Source organism: Myotis yumanensis, unplaced genomic scaffold (genome assembly GCF_028538775.1).
Source record: "Myotis yumanensis isolate MYYU_CA2020_CCGP unplaced genomic scaffold, mMyoYum1.0.hap1 SCAF_5, whole genome shotgun sequence".
NCBI classification, from domain to species: Eukaryota; Metazoa; Chordata; class Mammalia; order Chiroptera; family Vespertilionidae; genus Myotis; species Myotis yumanensis.
In genome coordinates this window covers 57,410,400-57,429,918 of record NW_027223756.1, presented here as the reverse complement: position 1 = coordinate 57,429,918, position 19,519 = coordinate 57,410,400, and the positions used below count along the sequence as shown (strand labels likewise).

The 19,519-nt window shown below is 42.7% G+C and overlaps 1 protein-coding gene across 3 annotated transcripts in view; it reads right to left on the bottom strand.

Moving 5' to 3' along the window:
• TMEM131L (transmembrane 131 like) overlaps positions 1-19,519 on the bottom strand; it is a 145,318-nt gene that overhangs the window by 53,303 nt on the left and 72,496 nt on the right. For all 3 annotated transcript variants that reach the window (XM_070415341.1, XM_070415342.1, XM_070415343.1), the window contains exons 4-7: positions 17,267-17,335; positions 12,885-13,008; positions 11,180-11,296; positions 10,192-10,302 (exon numbers count right to left, since the gene is read on the bottom strand). In XM_070415341.1, coding sequence (XP_070271442.1) covers positions 10,192-10,302; positions 11,180-11,296; positions 12,885-13,008; positions 17,267-17,335 — 421 coding nt within the window. The remainder of the gene's footprint in view (positions 1-10,191; positions 10,303-11,179; positions 11,297-12,884; positions 13,009-17,266; positions 17,336-19,519) is intronic.

Genomic DNA, 19,519 nt, shown 5'->3' with positions numbered 1-19,519 from the left:
AAAAAACCTAGCTACTGGCTGGAATGCGTCTTTTGTTTTGTTTCGTTAAGGGAAAGGGGGTTAAAGCATGTGTATAGCGTTTTCGCTTCTCCAAATCATTGGAGAAAAGGCAGTGTGGCCAAATGACTGTATTCACCATAAATTCAAGATGAAACCCAGCCACAAGACCTCGGGGACATTTCTACTCTTTTCCCAGGTTCAGCTTCCTCTTCTATAACACAGAACTAAGGAACTCACCGTCATCTGAAGAGCATTAAATGAGATACATATGCCCAGTGCAGGGCACGCACCAGGCCCTCATGAGGGAGTGTTACTATTTTTACTTGTTCATTCATTATTAATGCATTAAGTCGGTAAAATTCCACAACAAATCATCTAAATGCCTCTGGGAAGCATGTTTTCCACATCTAATGTGTTAGAGGGGGAAACTCCTCTTCCCCACACCGTGGGTTTCTAAGAGAAGGGATTGTTCTCCTAAACCAGTGGTTCTCAACCTTGGCTGCACATTCGAATCACCTGGGAAACTTCTTAAAATCCTGATTTCTGGGCCTCATCCTCTGGAAATTCTGTTTCTTTGTTACTAATGTTGTGGCCTCACCCCATAACAAAGAAACAGAATTTCCAGAAGATGAGGCCCAGACATCAGGATTTTAAAAAGATTCCCAGGTGATTCGAATGTGCAGCCAAGGTTGAGAACCACTGTCCTAAACACTTCAGATTCCTTTCATCTTATTTCACTGTTGGTTCAGAACCTAAGGAGAGAGAGCAATGTCGTTGTAGCGCATCACCTCCCACCCCACTGAATGTGCCACTAACCCTGAAAGATCAACAAAGAGCAATTTAGAGACCAAATTAACACTCCGATATTGAGACTGTTGGTGGGACCAAGTAGCAGTGGCCTGTATCTTCACACTTGGGTGGCTTGAACTCCTACAACCTGGGCTGGCACTTTCAGGGGAGCCATGTGGATGTTCACCTTGGTGGGTCACGCAGTGCACACTGGTTCTGTCCAAAGGCGAACAGCTATTTTTACCCAATTGGATGCTGCTGGGCCTTAAGCAAATGGCAAGTGGCTCCTGAAGGTCTGGCTCAGCCCTTGAACCTGGGCCCAGGCTCAGCAAAGGCTCAGGTGTGAAGGTGCAGGCTGCTGTGGCTCGACCTTGTGCAGCAAAGGCACAGCTTTGACCTAAGTAGGCATAGCCATGGCAAGGATGAGGCTATGAAAGGAAGGATGTTGCAGAAGAAATCGGTGTGGTGGTTCCTCAGAAGATTAAACATACAGCTACACCAAAGTAACAGGAGGGGCACAGACAGATACGTGCACACCCAATCCATAGCATTTCACACAACAGTCAAAACGTGGAAGCAACCCAACATCCATCAGTGGATGGATGAGTAAACAGCACACAGTGCACACACACAACGGACTATTATTCAGTCTGAAAAGGGAAGGAAATTCGGACACACGCAACAACATGGATGAACCTTGAAGACATTACGCTCAGTGACATAAGCCAGTCACAATGGGACAAATATCATGTGATTCCACTTCTAGGAGAAGACCTAGAAGAGCCAAATTCATGGAGACGTAAAAAAGAATAATGGTCACCGGGAGGCTGAGAGGAGGTGAGAATGGGGAGTCAGTGTTTCGTGGGGACAGAATTTCAGTTTGGGAAGATGAAAACGGCCAAGAGATGGATGGTGGTGATGGTTACACAACATTGTGAATGTACTGAATGCCCCTGAACTGTACACTTAGAGATGGTGAAAATAGTAAATTCGTGTTATGTATATTTTACCACAGGAAAAGAAAATGAAAGGAAAAGGGAGAAAGGAGAAGGAAAAGGGAGTGGGGCGGGGGGTGGGGGGGAAGATATCGCTAATCAGGACTCTCTCAAGACAGAGCTTCCAGAATACCACTTGCTGCTTTTCTATCCGGGTCTCAGGGAAACTACGGGGTCCACCTCCGGGCAGGCAGTGTAGACAGACTGCTCCTGATTCGTGCCCTTTTCATGCATTGCCTCCACAGCTGAGAGTCCGAACTGCGAAAGGGTGCAGCTCAAATTCAAGAGGTTGGTCCATGGACTCAAAAGTTCCTCCCCAATTCACTGGCGCTAGATTTATGAACCATCTAAATGCTGACCACCATTTTAGATTTTCAAGATCCAACGTGACAGAGCCACATAAGGGTGACTGATGTTACAAAAAAAATAAAAAAACAATAAGGGTAGTCTTACTAAAGAGATATGCTGTCACGCTGGGTCGAGTTAAAGAAGGAATTTGACAAAACAATGGCACAAATAAATTAGATAACACTAAGGCAGTGGTTCCCCACCTTCCTAATGCCGAGACCCTTTAATACAGTTCCTCATGTTGTGGTGACCCCCAATTTCATTGTTACAAATTGAACATAATTAAAGCATAGTGATTAATCACAAAGACAATATGTAATTATGTGTTTTCCGATGGTCTTAGGTGACCCCTGTGAAAAGGGTCGTTCGACCCCCAAAGGGGCCGCGACCCACAGGTTGAGAACCGCTGCACTAAGGTCTGCCCTTGGAACCATCAGGTTCGTTCTGAAAATCAAGGAGGTGCCAGAAGGTTAGAGGAACACACTTTTCACACTTGAGTCTTCCTACTAGGCCCAGAGGAACAAAAACCAAAAAAAAAAAAAAAAAAGGAAGGCAGGCTGATGACGCAGGAGGAAGAGAGGGCAGCCCTTTGGAGGAAAAGCGGATGTTTTAGGGGACAACCAGACACAGCCGGAATAGAACAGGCGACCTGGACGGCCCGGTTCCACAGACATAGAAAGAGAAGCGAGACAGCCTGGGATCTCACTGAAATGAGGAAATATATATCTTTGTGCTTGTTGGAGCTTAAAAAAATACTAGTAAGGAAGACAGGCAATTTTGCTACAGGAAAAGAAAATAAAAGAAAAAGGGAGAAATTAGACAGAAATTGCTCCCCCAAGAGGAATTAGGATTCAGTTCCAGGAACTATGGAGGGACAGACTTCTAAAGCCAGGCACAGCCCATGGGAAGGGCGACCGAGGACCTGTACCTTCCAAGACCAAGACCCAAGGCCACGTACGATCTCGCAGGCTGTGAAGGGGAGACCAGGGAGAGCAGAGCAGAGTTCAGAGCAGGGCAAGATGAATGCACAGTTCCTGCTGGTGCCCTAAGGGAATATGTTTGATGTTCATGGGATTAGACTCCAACGAAGAGAAAGCACAGCACAGAAGAAACCCATTAAAGGGGAACCAGGCAGGACTAGATAGACGGGTCTCAGGCCTGATTCAGGGGTTGGTCGAATGGGAGAGGTCTATGCAAGACGGTGCACTGAGGGAAGAGGAGATGTGTTTGAACAACAGATACTTTTAGCAGACTCAAAAGTTACTGACTTTATCTTTCTTGCTTTGGGAGAACTCACAAGAAAACATCTAGAGAGGAATGAATATATATAACACAGTAGCAGCTTACACGTGTTAAGAGAAAGAAAGAGACCAACAAAAGAAGATGGTTAAACAGCTCGAAACTCAACTGAGCCTTTCTAAGAGGAAGAGGGGCCCAGGGGGTAAGAGCACATCCTGGAGGCCCAGCCCACAACTTTAGAGAAAGAAGGGCCACAAACAACCTGGGGAGACAGGGAGTGACTCACAGCTAAGATCTACCCCCACTAGGGCCTGAGCTCCCAACGTATCAACAGCAGCCCCCCCTCCAGGAACCTGCTGGGAGCAATGATCCACTTGAAATAAGTGGGGGGAGGAAGGAAAAGCCTTCCCTGTCCCAGGTTCCAGAACTTCAACGAGTCCACAGTAAGAGGCTCAACATCTGAGCGCACAGGCTCTGCAGCCACGCCATCCCTAAACAGAGGGCAACCCCATTCAGCACACTAATCAGCAGGGGGGGGGGGGGGGGGGATGGAGGGGGTTGGGGGGGGCGTATACAAGGGCTCTGTGCCAAAAGGAGGGAAAGACACACCTAGTGACTAGCCTGCAGCCACTCCAAAGTTCTAGCTCAGGAGGCTAGAGCAGCTCAGATGCTGCTTCCTGAGACAGGAACTAATGTGCACAGGTGATCCCTCCCTAACCCCCAAAGGTCTCAAATTAACTTCTTGACAAGCAGGCGGCTCCATCAAGTTCAAATGCCAAGATCCTGGACTCAGAACAACTGGCATGAGTTGAAGCTGAAACCAAGGTGATGCTCTCTGTCTGTCCTCCATCCCTCTCTTTGGCAAACAGAGGTACTGGGAACAATTTTTGCTTAGAATTAGTACCTTGAGAGTGGGGGCCTGGGGCATGCTTTCCAAAATGGGTGGATGTGAGGTTGACAATCTTGTATCTTATTAAGATTCTAGACTCAAGTGAGGCTCAAGAGACACTTAGTATTGGACTACTGTAACTTCTGAAACCCCGAGACAGTCATCCACACTCTAGCAAGAGTGAGCCCAGGCTATAGCTGCTGAGCTTTCCCCAGCTACACACAGGCATGGAAAATCTCTCTGGCAAAGACAAAAATAAAAAATAAGATTTAGAGAGGACTTCGAATTCTTTGAACGTTAACTCACAAGCCAAGCTAATTTGATATTGGGACTATGGCCTTGAACTTTCATGTCTTACCAAAGGACTGACTCTCTGAATTTTAAAATTCTCCTAGAGAGGGTTTGTATTTGTTTTAAAGTTAAATGAGGAATGTGTTTTAGCTATGTGCCAGGTACTAGTTCTAAGCACTTTACATGTATCAACTTATTCAATAGATAGAGCAATCCTATGAGGTCGTGTTATTTTTACCTAATTTTATAGATAAACTAAGAAACAGCAGGTTAGGTAATTTGGCCAAAGTCACTCAGAACCAAGATGACTTGATGGCCTGGTTTCAGAACTCATCTTTTTTATTTTTAATCTTTATTGTTGAAAGTGTTACATATGTCCCCCTTTTCCCTCCATTGACCCCTTCTAGGCCACCCCTGCTCCCCAGAATTCATCTTCTTATTTGCCACCCTCTGCCTGTCTCTGATGGGGCGTCCTCATATGGCTGTTTTTACTGGAGCATTTTAACTGCTATTTGGTCCCACTGCAAATGCTCTGATAGGCTGCACTGGCTATCATACTTGAAAAGAATTTGGGATGGGAAACAGAGAACATGAACTTTCAACCCTGGGGACAGTGCGGCTTTGGAGCAGATTATTAATGAATTCTTTTTAATTCGTCGTCTCAGAACTTTCTAGAGGCAAACTCAACAGTGTGCCCCAGCAGTCTCGGGGGATCAACAAACAAATGGGGGTGTGGTGCTCCTGGGAGACGGGACAGGCTCAGGAAGGTGGACACACAGCCACGGGACATCTGACGACCTCCTCATCAGAGAAGGGAGGATCGCAGGCTTAGGAACAGGCGAGCCCAATGGGTCAGGAGAAACATTAGGAGGAAAGGATTCTCTTCCCCTAAATACTCCAGTCCTCTTGCCCCAATCCCTCTTCTCCCCTCAAGGCAGAGGGAGTTGCCTATTGGTGGGCAACAGAAAACGACCCTGTGCCATAGGCAGGGGTGACGAGGGGGGAGCTAGTGGAGGAGCTGGCTCCTTTCTCCTTCACCCTGCACCTTGGGTAAGGGTGTCTGTCCTTGATTCAAGCTTCCCTTGCATGGGCCACCCCATGGTGTACCTAGTAGATAGGGTTTAGCAACTCTGGCTCTTTCTTACCTCAGCTCATGCAGAAGAATGCAGCTTAGCAGTAATAAAAAGGTACATTTTAGTTTTCTAACTCCTGATTCTTATAGGTCTACTACTTCAGCACCTGGCCAGAAAGAGAGGTACTAATTATTGGGCATCTTCAAATCATCTAACAACATTTTCGAGAATATTCTAATATAATGAATGTTTGAAAGACATCAGAAAACAATCATGTCCTATAATTTCATAAATAGCTAAGATAATAATTTCTTTATTTTAAAGACATTTATTCAGCCCTGGCCAGTTTTTCTCAGTGGTTAGAGCATCAGCCCAAGAACCGAAGGGTCGCTGTTTTGATTCCCAGTCAAGGTGCACATGGTCAAGGCACACATGCAGGAGGCAACCAATGGGTGTGTCTCTCTCACATCAATGTTCTCTCTCTCTCTCTCTGCCTCTCTCTCCCCTTCTCTCCCCCCTCTACTCTCTCTAAAAGTCAATGGAAAACATATCCTCGGGTGAGAATTAAAAAATAATAAAATAAAAAATAAAGACATTTATTCCATTTTCAAGCATTTGTTTACTACATGGCGATAGGGCCAAGCTCTGCACTAGGTAATACGAGAGCAAATATTGATTAGAACATGATTCCTGCTCTTAAGGAGCTTATAATCGTAGTCCAGGAAACACAGACATAGAGACAAAGCTTTCCAGTATTACTCTTGCTAAGACAGGGATGCTTGGAGCGTTCAGGAAGGAGGGAGTCAATTCTCCTGGGAGGCAAAAAAAGAGACAAACACTGAGTGTCAAGAGGCCCCAGGAAACTATGTTCTGGGAACCAGGGGACCCCACTGGCCTGTAAAACACTTGAGGGGAGAGACACACCCACACCCGCACCTCCTGGCATTTCTCCCTTAGTTTCCCACACTTCCCTCCTTCCTCTACTCACCAACCTCCTTCTCTCCTCTTCCCCAGCTCCCATTCCATTGAATCATTCTCACTTGTGGCTCCGAAGAAAAGAATTTTTTTTTTTTAGCTCAGGCAGTTTCCTTGCTTTTAAAAACTATATTCAGAGGTAGGTAGGAGGAGGAAATTAGGTAATGGCATATATTTACCTAACATACAGTCAGAACTTTCCAGAGTCGGACAGCCTATCATTTTTATGTATAAGAAAAATCAAACAGCTTTCACCATGCAAAGAGATGGCATGGCTAGTAAATACATTATGATGACACCGACTTGTAGGAATTCTCAGCTATTCCACCTGGAAATTCTATTTTGTTTCATTTAGTGAATTATGTAAGACGGTGAGGAATACAGGGCAGCTACAGAGGCCTTGCACCATTCCCTCTTCTCAATGTTCCATCTCCAAAGCCTACATCAGACTTTTGCAACTTATTTGTTAGTGAGAAACCCAAGTCTTTCCATTCCTCCCCAGTCCAGCTGTGATGGAAAAAAGCGTTCCTTGTTCTCCTCCCTTCGCTGATTTTACAGCTTCCCTTCCCCACGGCCAGGTTGCTTGGCCAGAGGCCGGCACCTCCGGAGGCAGAGGGCGGGGAAGCAACCCAAGGCGGACACCTCCCAGGCAGCAGCCCCGCGCAGGCCCCGCGCAGGCCCCCCTATCGTCCTTGCCCAACACCTGTCCCGGGCAGGCAGGCACAGGGCCCGACGTCACCATGCCCAAAGCAAAGGCTGTGCCAGTCTTAAAAGGTTAGGAACTCCTGGTCTGAAATGTGTATTAGATGTCACACGGAATACCCAGAAATAATCTCCCCTTCACACGGTTCAGTGACATGACACCAGGGTGGGGGAGGGGACCCCCATCACTCACACAAACACACACTCAGAAAAAAGGACTGCAAGGATGTGACCCAACAAACACTCCTCCTGGTTACCTTTGCTGGGTGTGACTGTGGTCTTGGGGCGTATTTCTAATATTTCACTTCTCTAATTTCCTCTGTTTTCTTATAACTACATTATAATTTTTATAATCATACTCTTTTTAGACAATTCAATGTGATACCTTATTGGAACACACACACACAGGCACACACACCTTTACTGGGTTTCCCATGTTGCCTTATAATTCCTTTTTTTAAAAAATCTTTATTGTTGCAAATATTACATATGTCCCCTTTTCCCCCCATTGACCCTTCCAGCCCACCCCACCCCCCGCCTTCACTATCTACTGTCTTAATTCCGTTTTTAACAATAAATGTTATTTTAGAATGCTTGCACTAGCAATAGCTATTGACCTCTCCGAAGCAAGCTTATGGCTGTAGCGACCCTACACGCTGGATTCTGAGACAGGGCCAACTTCAAGTGCTCTGTTTTGCTCAACAAATCACTGAAACATTCCCCAGATCTCAATGACTTGGATCCCAAACGGCACTGAAGAAAACGTGAAAAAAAGAACAGAATCTCTTGCTTTTTCATGAGCCTAATGCAACTGTATTTACATATTATACCCCACCATGTATTTTATAGTTACTGTCATAGAGTACAGTCAGTCTAGCTTGTACCCTGTTAATCACTGGTCAGAGATTTCTATGTAGACATCATAATGATAACTTGGAAGAAGTATTTAATCGTCTACCATGTTGGTACACAAATTTATCACATCCTGTTTTTCACTGTTGAGCTTTTAGGCTGTTTCTACTATTGTTTGCCATTATAAAATGCTGGCCCCCAAAACCCACATTTACTTTGCATTTATCTTTCCCGCAGTAGGAATTACTAAGTCAAAAGAAACGAAAATCATGATGACACTTGCTACCTATGGGCAAGAACGGAGAGCATGCTGAGCTGGGACTGCCCATCCTGGCTCTGCTCTCAACCTCTGCCAAGTAACTTAAACTCTAAGTATGTTGGACAATGTCTAAAATAAGAATGATGCCACCTGCCCTGGCAGTAAATCTGTTGAAGGTCAAACTGATTGATGTGGAGAAAAGGTGAAGTGACGCAAATCTTAGATGCTACGAGGGGCAGAAGTCCTATTTGGGGATGTCAACTCAAATGCCATTGACTCATCTATCTATTAAAAACCCTTGGGGGCCCTCAATGTACTGAACACTACGTTGCTGCTGAGACGATAGAAATGAAAAAGAAATGCCCTGTCCCACAGAGCCTCGAGGGAGAGCAGGGGAGGGGACAACAGGGGACAGTAACTCTAAGGCAGGGGTTGGGTCCCAGTGCATGGGACCACAGCACAGACATGCTGGGAACCCGGAGCGGTTTCAGAGGAGGTGGTGTCGGAACTGGGCCTTGAAAGATGGAATGAGAAGGGTGATTAGGGTCCAGCGGGGTCAGAGCTTATGGAGGTGAGATGGTTTGTAAAACAGGGAAGCCATGTTCGGGCAACGAGAGGTCTAGGACTCTTCTGCAGCTCCAGCCGCTAACCATCCCGGTGCCTGACCAGCGCCGCTAACCATCCCGGTGCCTGACCAGCACCGAGCTCAGCTTCCTCACTGAGCGACAGTGGAGGGAAGTGCACCCCTCGTGTGGAATCGTCTGTATCACCACTGCACAAAGGCACGCATCGGTTCTCTGTTTTCTATTTCATTCCTCACGCCGGGATTGTGTTGGGTTTGCAGCAGCAAAATATCTGATGTCGTATGTGGTCATTCTGACAACTCACATTTCTCTCAAGTTTTGAAACAGAGAGCTTATGGCCATCTTAAGCATACAAACTTTGAATGGTGACAGCTGGGTACTAGACTTATGAGGATCACATTGTAGGTATATAAACACTGAATCACCATGCTGTACACCTGAAACTAGAAAAGAATGCTATACAAGTAAGGTTCATAACATGTTGACTCAAGAGTTTTCTCAATTTCAAAAGTTACTCAGAGTTGATATAAATAGTGAGCTCCCTGATAACCATGGAAATATGGATAATCAAAGGGAAAGAAATGGCCGAACCTACATGCTAGTAATGAAATGTGTATTAAAAGAATGTGAAGGTACCATTCTATACCGTCTAAAACATCAAAAATATTTCTTTGCACAAAGCCACACACAGGCAGGACTGGAAGCAGGGAGAGGGAAGATGGTAAGACATTCCTGGAGGAATATCATTACTGGGCATTATAGAACTTCTGTCTTCCTCAAAAGCAACCTGGCAAGATTTAACAAGCTCTATAAAAAGGTTCACAGTCTTTAACCACAGAATCCCTCTTTATGAAATATACCCCAAGGAAACAGGTCACTTAAAGGGAACCAAGAAACATCAAACATGTACATGGCCTAATGGTAACAATAATGAAAAACTGGAAACGTTTCTATTTACCAACAAGCAAACTATGAAATGTCGGCACCATGGACTATACAGCCATTAAAAATAAATACTTGTTCTATACATACATGATTTCTATATATATCAGAATTTTTTTTTCAAAAAGCAGAAAAAAAGGTAAAATCATCAGTGTAAAAAGGCTGTATATACTCTGTAAAAGATACACAAATGTAGAGGGCTTCAAAGTTTGGTGTTGACTAGCATTCAAAATAAGTCGACTGTTAAAATCACCTGTGTTTGTGAAAGCTGAATGCTCTGGACCTGAGGGAGCAGGAAATAAGCATTTGTGAGCTGCTGTGCAGACCCTTCTGTAGAGATTCTGCGAGTACCAATTCCAGAAACCTGCAGGAGACAGAGAGGGCGGGGCGGGGGGGGGGGGGGTATACCTCTATTAGTTCTGAAGTACATTTGCCATCACACTAAAATACGTTTCCAAAGGAAATCTGTATTCAGCACCTTGGCCTTCAAGATTCCATTTACCCAATTATTATATTTATCTTCAACAACAACAAAATGCAACAAAAGTTGCTGTATTTCAGCAGAATATTCCTCATTGTAACAAATCTTTTCACAACTAGTCAACTTTTCTCATAGGGGACCCCGTGCTTCATGGAATCCAGTAAGAATTAACCACAAATATGGTTAGATAGATCTTGGCACTTAAATCACTTCTCGTTAGGTCCTCTTTTAACGATGTCACAGGTACAACTTAAGATAAAGAAACCTAACTACTTTGGGGAACAATAACAAAAAGATACCCCGCTCTCCCTTCCTAGTGCCTTGATGTGAACAGCGAGCCCCTGAGACCTGGCCCCCACGCGCACAACCCATGTTCCCTGATGAGAAATATTCCTGAGCCCAGCGGGGGAGGAGGACAAGTGGCTAGAAATTCCCCCTCTAGGTGCCTCCCTCTGGCCTGTTTGTGGGGTGCGGGCCGTGGGCTTTGAAAGCCTGCTATATTCTGTACTAGAAAACTGTACGGCAGATTTCATTATTTTGTCCCAGTGCCCTTCAAAGATGCCCGGTGAGAGGGACAGCTCTGCACAGCCCCTGCGCCACGCGAGGCAGGAGAGGGGGAAAGTGGGGGAGTTCAGCAGCACTAACAGCTTCACTATTACTGCTATACGCCAGGTGGCAACATGTCCAAACGTCTTCTCAAACTATCCAAACCCTGTAAGTCAACAACCAAACTATGTGCCAGAAGGAAAAAGTTACTTACGTGATAGGAAAGGACTCCATGTGAGGAGGTATTAATAAATAAAGAACTTTCCATGTTCCCTTCTTCAGTAGGTAAGAAAATAATTCTGAAGGAAGTTCTCCCCATTGCTGGAATCACCTGAGAAAGAGGCACCTAATTAGCCGTTTGGAATGGCCCTCCTTGAAAAATTACCTCGCACAGACTTTCTTTTGGGTGATTTCTGTGAATAGACGTTAGCATCTTCTGCACCCTAGATTTGTAAGTAGCAGGAATCCCCGAGGTCAACAACCACAATCTAAGAGAACATTCCAAAGAACATAGTGTGGACTCATGGCAAGAGAGTTGCCGAGTCCTTTCACTTGGGATTAGACTCACATGCCTCACATCTTTCCTTTTCCCCCCTCTTCCACACCCACGTGTTTAATGCCTTTATCTAACACAGTTCTAGCTTTACTTAACAAACACATTGATACTAAATAAAAGTCAGGGAGCCCGACTGCCATGGTTCAGCGGTTGAGGGTCGACCCAGGAACCAAGAGGTTACCAGTTCAATTCCTGGTCAGGACACATGCCTGGGTTGCTGGCTCGATCCCCAATGGGGCGGGGGGGGGGGGGGGGGGGGGGGGCAGGAGGTAGCTGATTGATGATGTTTCTCTCTCACTCTCTCTTATGCCATTTCCTTAGTCACAGCATTTTTTAAAATTGATTTGAGAGAGAGACAGGGTGAGAGAGCGGAGAGAGAGAGAGAGAGAGAGAGAGAGAGAGAGAGAGAGAGACCGAGACCTCCTCCATACCCCTTACTGGGGATCGAGCCCACACCCTGACCAGGAATCGAACTGTGGACCTTTCAGTGCACGGGACGATGCTCAACCAACTGAGCTACACCAGCCAGGGCAGTTACAGTAATTTTTAAAAAGTGCATCAGGTGACCCTAGCTGGTTTGGCTCGGTGGATAGAGCATTGGCCTGAGGACTGAAGGGTCCCAGGTTTGATTCCAGTCAAGGACACATGCCCAGGTTGTAGGCTCGATCCCCAGTAGGGCGCATGCAGGAGGCAGCCGACCAATGATTCTCTCTCAGCATTGATGTTTCTATCTCTCTCTCCCTCTCCCTTACTCTCTGTAATCAATAAAAATATATATATTTTTAAAAAGTGCATCAGTGGACATAAGTAAGCAAAATAAATAAGTAAAAGCCACTGGTAATTGGGAATCTTCATTACAAGTTAAAGACCACCGAAATTAAAACTACTGAAAGACCAGGGTCTTGATCTCTGTGTAATGGTGCACATTAGCATAGTAAGGAGCTATTTTCTACCTCTTACTCCTGCATTTCCAAGGAGTCCTACCTACCTTAGTGGGTTCACCAGGTGAAGAGATCACAACTATTCACTTGTATTAGTTACTAAAAGCCTCAACATGGGTTGTCATTTCAAAACAGATAACATTAAGTATCTTTAATGATGAAAAAGTCATATTAAATATACATCCATTACTACCTAGTTTAGACTGTTACACTTTTTTCCCATGGAGATATCAAGAACCACCAAAATCCTGAATATGAACAACTAAAAAAAGTAAGTGCTAAAGCAAACACACAGAAGGAAAGAGCTTGGGTAGCAGAAAAAGGGGAGACAGGGAGCAGAAAGTAAAAACTCGAGGCCAAAGAAAGCAAGAAAAGCTGGCAGCCCGCCACAGCATAGTTTCCAAGAGCACATCAACACTCACCCTGCAATGAACAGGAGGCACATGGAAATGTCCAGCAGCTGTAAACACTGAATTCACCACGACCTCGCTATCTCTACTCGGGTTATAAGCATAGAGGATCTTGGCTGCAGGGTGTCCCAGGAACCTAGGAAAACAGAGGGAAAAATAATATATGAATAATGCATTGTGTGCTTATAACTATAACTATCCATCCATCCATATATATACTTTAAACCAAGAAAGCTGTTGATGTTTATTACAAAGTTAAAAGCAACAATTATCAAACCCTGTTATTAATAAAACATTTAATCAACAATGGAAAAAAAACACCCCCCCCCAAAAAAAAAAAAAACTTTTTTTACAAGACTTATGCCAACCCATTGTAGCACCCACTGGTTTTTGGGTTACAGGTAGTCAACCCATCCAGGCCATAACATGCTTGCAAAAAGCACACAGTGGGAACCAGGTACTACGTGTCTGGCTGGGACTCTAAATCAAATGCACATATGTTTAGATAAGAAACTGTACTCAGAGAAACCCAAGTTTTTTAGGGTTTGCTTCCTGAGTAATAAATTTAAAGATGCTTTTCAGGGGGATGAGTTTCAACTGGCAAAGAGACTTAATAAGTCTTATAAAAATTTAACTGTTGCGACAGACCATTCTTCTGAGAAAAAAAATGAAAACCCTGTAACACCTTCTAGCAGTGGCTTTCACCCAGTTAAATACCATGAGACTTTCAGAACACCCTGATAAAAGTTTGGCTCCTCCCTCCACAAACATGAACACAGGAAAGTTTAGACATAACTTCAAAACTTTCTATGAACCTCGGAGTAAGGATCTCTGCTCTATAGCAAATACCCTAGCTGCTAAAGACCTTTCTTTTGGCTTTCCCACCTACAAGGCTGGCTCTGACCAAGGAACTGTCTGGCCCACCTACCTGGAGCTACCTGCAATGTTCCCTCTAATCATTTACCTCTGGTTCCACTGCCCAATGCCAAATTCACTCCAGTTAAATTAGCTGCAGTACTAGAGAGCCTGCAACAATTTCACTGAAATCATTTCTCAGTTTTAATACTCTCAGTGACAAGACCCAAATATACAGTTTTCATTAGTAAGGCTCACAAATAAAACTATATTCTAAAATCAGCAAAAAAAACCCTCATCTCCGGTATGCTTGTGCTTTTTAAAAAATGAAGCACAAAAAAAAAAAAACGAAGCACAAGTCATTTTGCTTACAAACAATGGGATTCCCCAAATACTATATTATCACTATTAAATCCTTGGGATTTTTCTTCTAGCTTTTCCTCCTACTTTTAATCACAGACCTTAATTGAAGATTTCATACATCCAATGTGTATTTTTTCAAATAAGTCCTGCCCTGGTCTTGGTGGTTAGAGTGTCAGCCCAAGGACTGAAGGGTTTCGGGTTCAATTCCCGGTCAGGCCATGTACCTGGGTAGCAGGCTCAATCCCCAGCTCAGCATGTGGGAGGCAACCGGCTGATGTGTCTCTCTCACATTGATGTTTCTCTCTCTCTATCCCTCTCCCCCCCACTTCCACTCTCTCCAAAAATCAATGAAAAAAATAACCCCAGGTCAGGATTAACAAAAAATAAAGAAAATCAGTCCTTTACAGCCAGTTACAAGTAAAATACACATCAGTGTAATTAAAACCTTGCACTTTCACTGTCTTTAAGGATACAACTAAAATGTTTATACTACCATAAGCAAAAAGGGCCACCGCCGAAAGCCCTACCTCGAAAGTACTGGGTTCACCTTTGTCTTTTCTCTCAATTAAATTAAATAAACAAGGACTTCCATGGGTTTAGGGTTTAGGTAAATAGTAAGAATCAATCAGCAAAGTTATTACTGCTGATCCTCAAAGGCTTATATCCCATTCACACAATTGGAACACAAGATTTTTTGTTTCAAAGCACACAAATGTCTCCCAGAGGAAGAGGTTAGAAAACACGGTGGCAAAACTGCAATGTTCCGGAGTCCGGGCACTGCATCCACCAGACTTCCCCAGGCCTGACCGAGCACACTGCTGAAACCTAGCTAGCACTGTGCTATTTTTACTCTATTTTTTAAATTCTATTTTTAAAAGTGTTATGAGGATAAGAATTTCCTTCGCTGGTGACAACTGGAAGATGCCTTGTTAATTTAATACTACAAAAGAACGATTAAAATCTCTTATGAATGATTAGCACTTTAAACCTCAGGACCAGCAGAATATTAACCCTTAAAATAAACCCTAAGAAGTACCAGTAGGCAGGGGACAACTGAAAAACATTATCCTGATCAGGCACCCTAGGGGGAAATCAACGCTATGAAAAGGAATGGGGCTTGCCCAAGGTCAACGTCAAAATAAACAGCAGCCAAAGCTGAACTAGGGCAGGGAAGAAATCAGGAGAAGAACTATGGCTAAAGTTTTACTCTAATGCCTATAAATTATGCCATTTATCAGAAGTTAGGTAAAATGACTAATTTTTAAAGGTTGTAATTTAAACTCATTTGTTCTTACAGAGATTTTAAAAACTTCCACAAAACCTATTTATTCCCATAATCATATCCTAGATAGGTCTCACTTATAAATAAAATAGCTTAGGAATCAGATTTATTCTGTCACTCCGTGAGCAAACCACATTGCTCCTCTGCAACAAATGTATGAACACATTTTAATGCATGGTCAAATATAGAGATATTGGAAAGTAACACACACACACACACACACACACACACACACACACAAACGCATGCACACACCCGCACACATACCATAATACCTATCCTTCCAGGACTGATTAGAAGATTCAAATGACAAGAGATGTGGCTGTGCTTTGAGAACTATAAAACTACTACATAAATGTAAGTTAAGTAAATCATCCAAAGGTGACTCAAGTCTAAAAATTAGCAACCTTTTCAAGTCAAAGAATTTAAGCTTTTTTTAAAATATGCTTTCAGCCATCAGGACCAGCAATTGATATATATATATATAGCTAATTAACATATGTAGCTAATATATACATCCATCCAGGTGCACTGATTACAGGACTTCTACATTACTGAAGAGTAAATATATTATACACAGCCAGCATCCTATGAGCTGGAATGGTTTACCTACCCTAAGTGCACTGATTACTATCCATCTTATTCTATCTACCAAACTGTACTAGACACTTCTTTAAAGTAGGTCCTCCATTAAAACTTTTTACAATAAAGACTTTCCATAAAAGCACTGTGCTCTCTCAGAATTTGAAATCAGTGAGGTTTTATTATAGATTTAGCTCCTAATAAAGTTTCTTGACCTAAGAGTAAAAATTCATAAACGAAAAAGCAGGCACCTAGAGTCTTATAAAGTTAGCAATCTCCCTCCACACTTTTATCTCTTCTTCCTTTTATGGAATCTCCTTTAAAACGCCACAAGGTACTTTACACTGAAAATCCATTCTCCCTCACTGCAGCTCCATTCTCTTGGATCAGAAGGAAATGGAAAGAAAGACACCCAGATGAATAGGGGAGGACACGCCAGGAGACCCCCACTAACTCACCCCAGATGCTCTCTTAACACCTCGGTTATTTCATTCACATAATTTTTCTCGTAACTCAAAAAGCTCTTCGTAAAACTCAAGTGAGGCTCCAGGCTCCTAAAGCAAGCAGAGCTTTTCCATCCGAAACACTCGTTTACTTCCACCCTGGAAACTCAAGAAATCTGAAATTCTATCTACTCAATGCAGCAACATTCTGCATCCAGGGAGTTGAACACTCTAAGTTTCAAACTTTGTCACAGCCAACAGGAGTCCTGAAGTTCACTCCTCTCCTGCAGGGCTCCACCCTTCTCTTCCTTAATTTCCCCCGAGTTCACAGATTAGTCTCTCAACTGACACTAGTCACATTCCCTTCACCTCATGGTTCTTAACAGGAGGCACAGTCAGTAATTACAGCTGATGCGCTGCCCTCCCCACTTAACTCGTTTCCAAAGTCTTAACCATAATAACGGGTGTCTGTATAGTACAAGTTTGAAACCTGAAGCATAGAGAGTAGGAAAAACAAGTCAGTAAATGAATCTAATGAAATGAATTCAGAATCCATCAATATTTAGAGTTTTTCATTATAAAATAACCTGATTTATTTTAGAAAAACAAGAACTTAATATTGACTTCCTATTAAATTCCAATCATTACAAGTTATTATAAGTACATTTGTTAAAAACTAAAGGGCTAAAACAATTCTTATACTCTCCTTTGTACACACACAAAAATATTCCCTTTAACAATTCCCAGGATTGATTTCCCTTGATATTCCAAACATATTTTTAAAGTATTTAACATCATACACGTATAAAATCTCCTGAGAGAAAATAATGCAAATAAGTTCTTAAAAATTATAAAGAAAAAATACTTACTGAATTCCAAAATCTAGAACTGATGGCTGGAAATGTAAGCCCTTTCCACTAAATAGTTTGTCTGAGAAGCTAAAAAAAAAGAAAAAAAAAGAATAGAGAGATTAATTTTTGTTGTAGGTTTAAAATCTGAATGCTAAGTTAAGAGGATATCTTAGGCCAATGGCTCTTATGAGATACAATTTAACTCTCTTGTAGAAGAGTCTGAACTAGATTTTCAATGCTAAAATTGAATTATTAGAAGTCTAATATATTTCTGCAGCTGCAAAATTCTAAGATACTCTTAGATTATGGTTACTACAACTTCATATCTAATATACAAGTTCTGTAAGTATTCAGATAAAAATAGGGATAGATTTCATTTTTAATAGGCTTCATTTCTGGATGAATTCAGATAACATGACTATTTTCATAAACCCAAATTCAAGAAATGACATTCAAAAGTGAGTTGGGATTGGGGTGGGGTGGGAACTGCAGAAGGAGGAAGCTTTGGCCCCTACATTTATTATATTACTTATAACAAGGAAAGGATGGGGCACATAGCTAGGGTTGCTCCTGAAGGCTGTAACCATCACCTGTATTTTTAAGGAAAACCATCACATAAAATCTCCCATGGCAGGTCACATTTTTGCTACTTATTAAACATTATCATGACTTAATTTTCCTTCAGAATCAAAAGCCACAAATTAATATACCAAAAAGCATATAAAGAAAACACATTAAAAAACATACATTATAACAATTTATAAGCATACTTAAATACATAAAATACAAAATATATAATATAATATATAAAATATAAAATATATGTATATATGTATATATGTATACAAAGTATGTGTGTATGAATGTATGTGCATATGTGTACAACAATTTATTAATTTATTTAGTAGTTTTATTATCAGACTTTATTATTTTCTATACTAGAGGCCCAGTGCGTGAAATTCATACACTCAGGGGGCCCGGCCTGCACCCTCTCACAGTCCAGGAGCCCTCAGGAGATGTCCAACTGATGGCCGTAAGCTCAGCTTGTGGCTGAGCAGTGCTCCCCCTGTGGGAGCACACTGACCACCAGGGGGAAGCTCCTGTGTTGAGCGTCTGCCCTCTGGTGGTCAGTGTGCGTCATAGCGACCAGTTGTTCCGCTGTTCAGTCAATTTGCATATTAGCCTTTTATTATATAGGATTCTTGAAGGTATTTTTACATGTATTATATGTGAATGGCAGAAAAACTTTATAATGGTGTGCTATTGTACATCACTTTCCAACTTCACATCCAGTGACATGATGTTAGTAGCTTGAAATTAACCATGGTGGGAGTATTTACACCACATAGAAATTTGCAAACACTCAAAATCAGAGCTTTTTCCCCTGGAGAAAGCTAATTTTTTAAACATTAACCAACACACAATTGGAAAAAAAACACACCAAACATCCATCAAAAGGTTGAATAAACCTTGACACTCAATAAAGTACAACAGAACTATGAAAGGAAATGGGGCAACTTTTAACGGCTACAAAAGTGATCTTCAGAGCATATAAGGAAGTGAAAAAAGCAAGTTGAAGAACAGTATTTATAATATGCTACTTTTTATTTTTAAAACGAGGGAGGACACAATGTATGTACTACATTTTAAAAGTCATGTAACCCAAAAATATTTAACCGAAGAAGCTCCTAAGTGTAACCTGTACAACTGTTTTCAAAGGCTCAAGCAAGCTTTCCAAAATACAATCTTTCCATTTTCTCCTCCCACCAAGTAGCCCTCCGCCAAGCATGGTTCTGAGGCTGGTCCAGGAGTGGACATCTGAGTTTCCCACCTGCCAGCCAACAGAAGCTCTGTGACCTTCAGCAAGTCCTTCTCCCACTTTCCTTGAAGATGCAAACAACATAGAGTCCAGAGAAACCCTTTCAAAATCCTCACCTCACAGAGTGAATCCTGGCTGCAATCTTTTCTTCCTCCCTCCATTTTTCTTCTTCCATCTAAGCTTCCCTTATTCCATCCTCTCTCCTAAGACTCCTCTGTCTGCTATCTTCTATTTGTATCTTCTTTATTCTATCTACAACATCGGCCACATTAATACTGAATGTGACACCTCAAGTCTCCATCCGCCTAACTCCTGCCAACCTCTCCCTCGTGTGAGCTTCCAGAGAGAAGAGGTACGATTTACTGGGTCCCCCTAAACCCCAAAAGGCCAGGACTAACCCCATGACTTGCTTGCAAAAAAGGCCACTAACACACCCAGGAGCCTCCATAAAT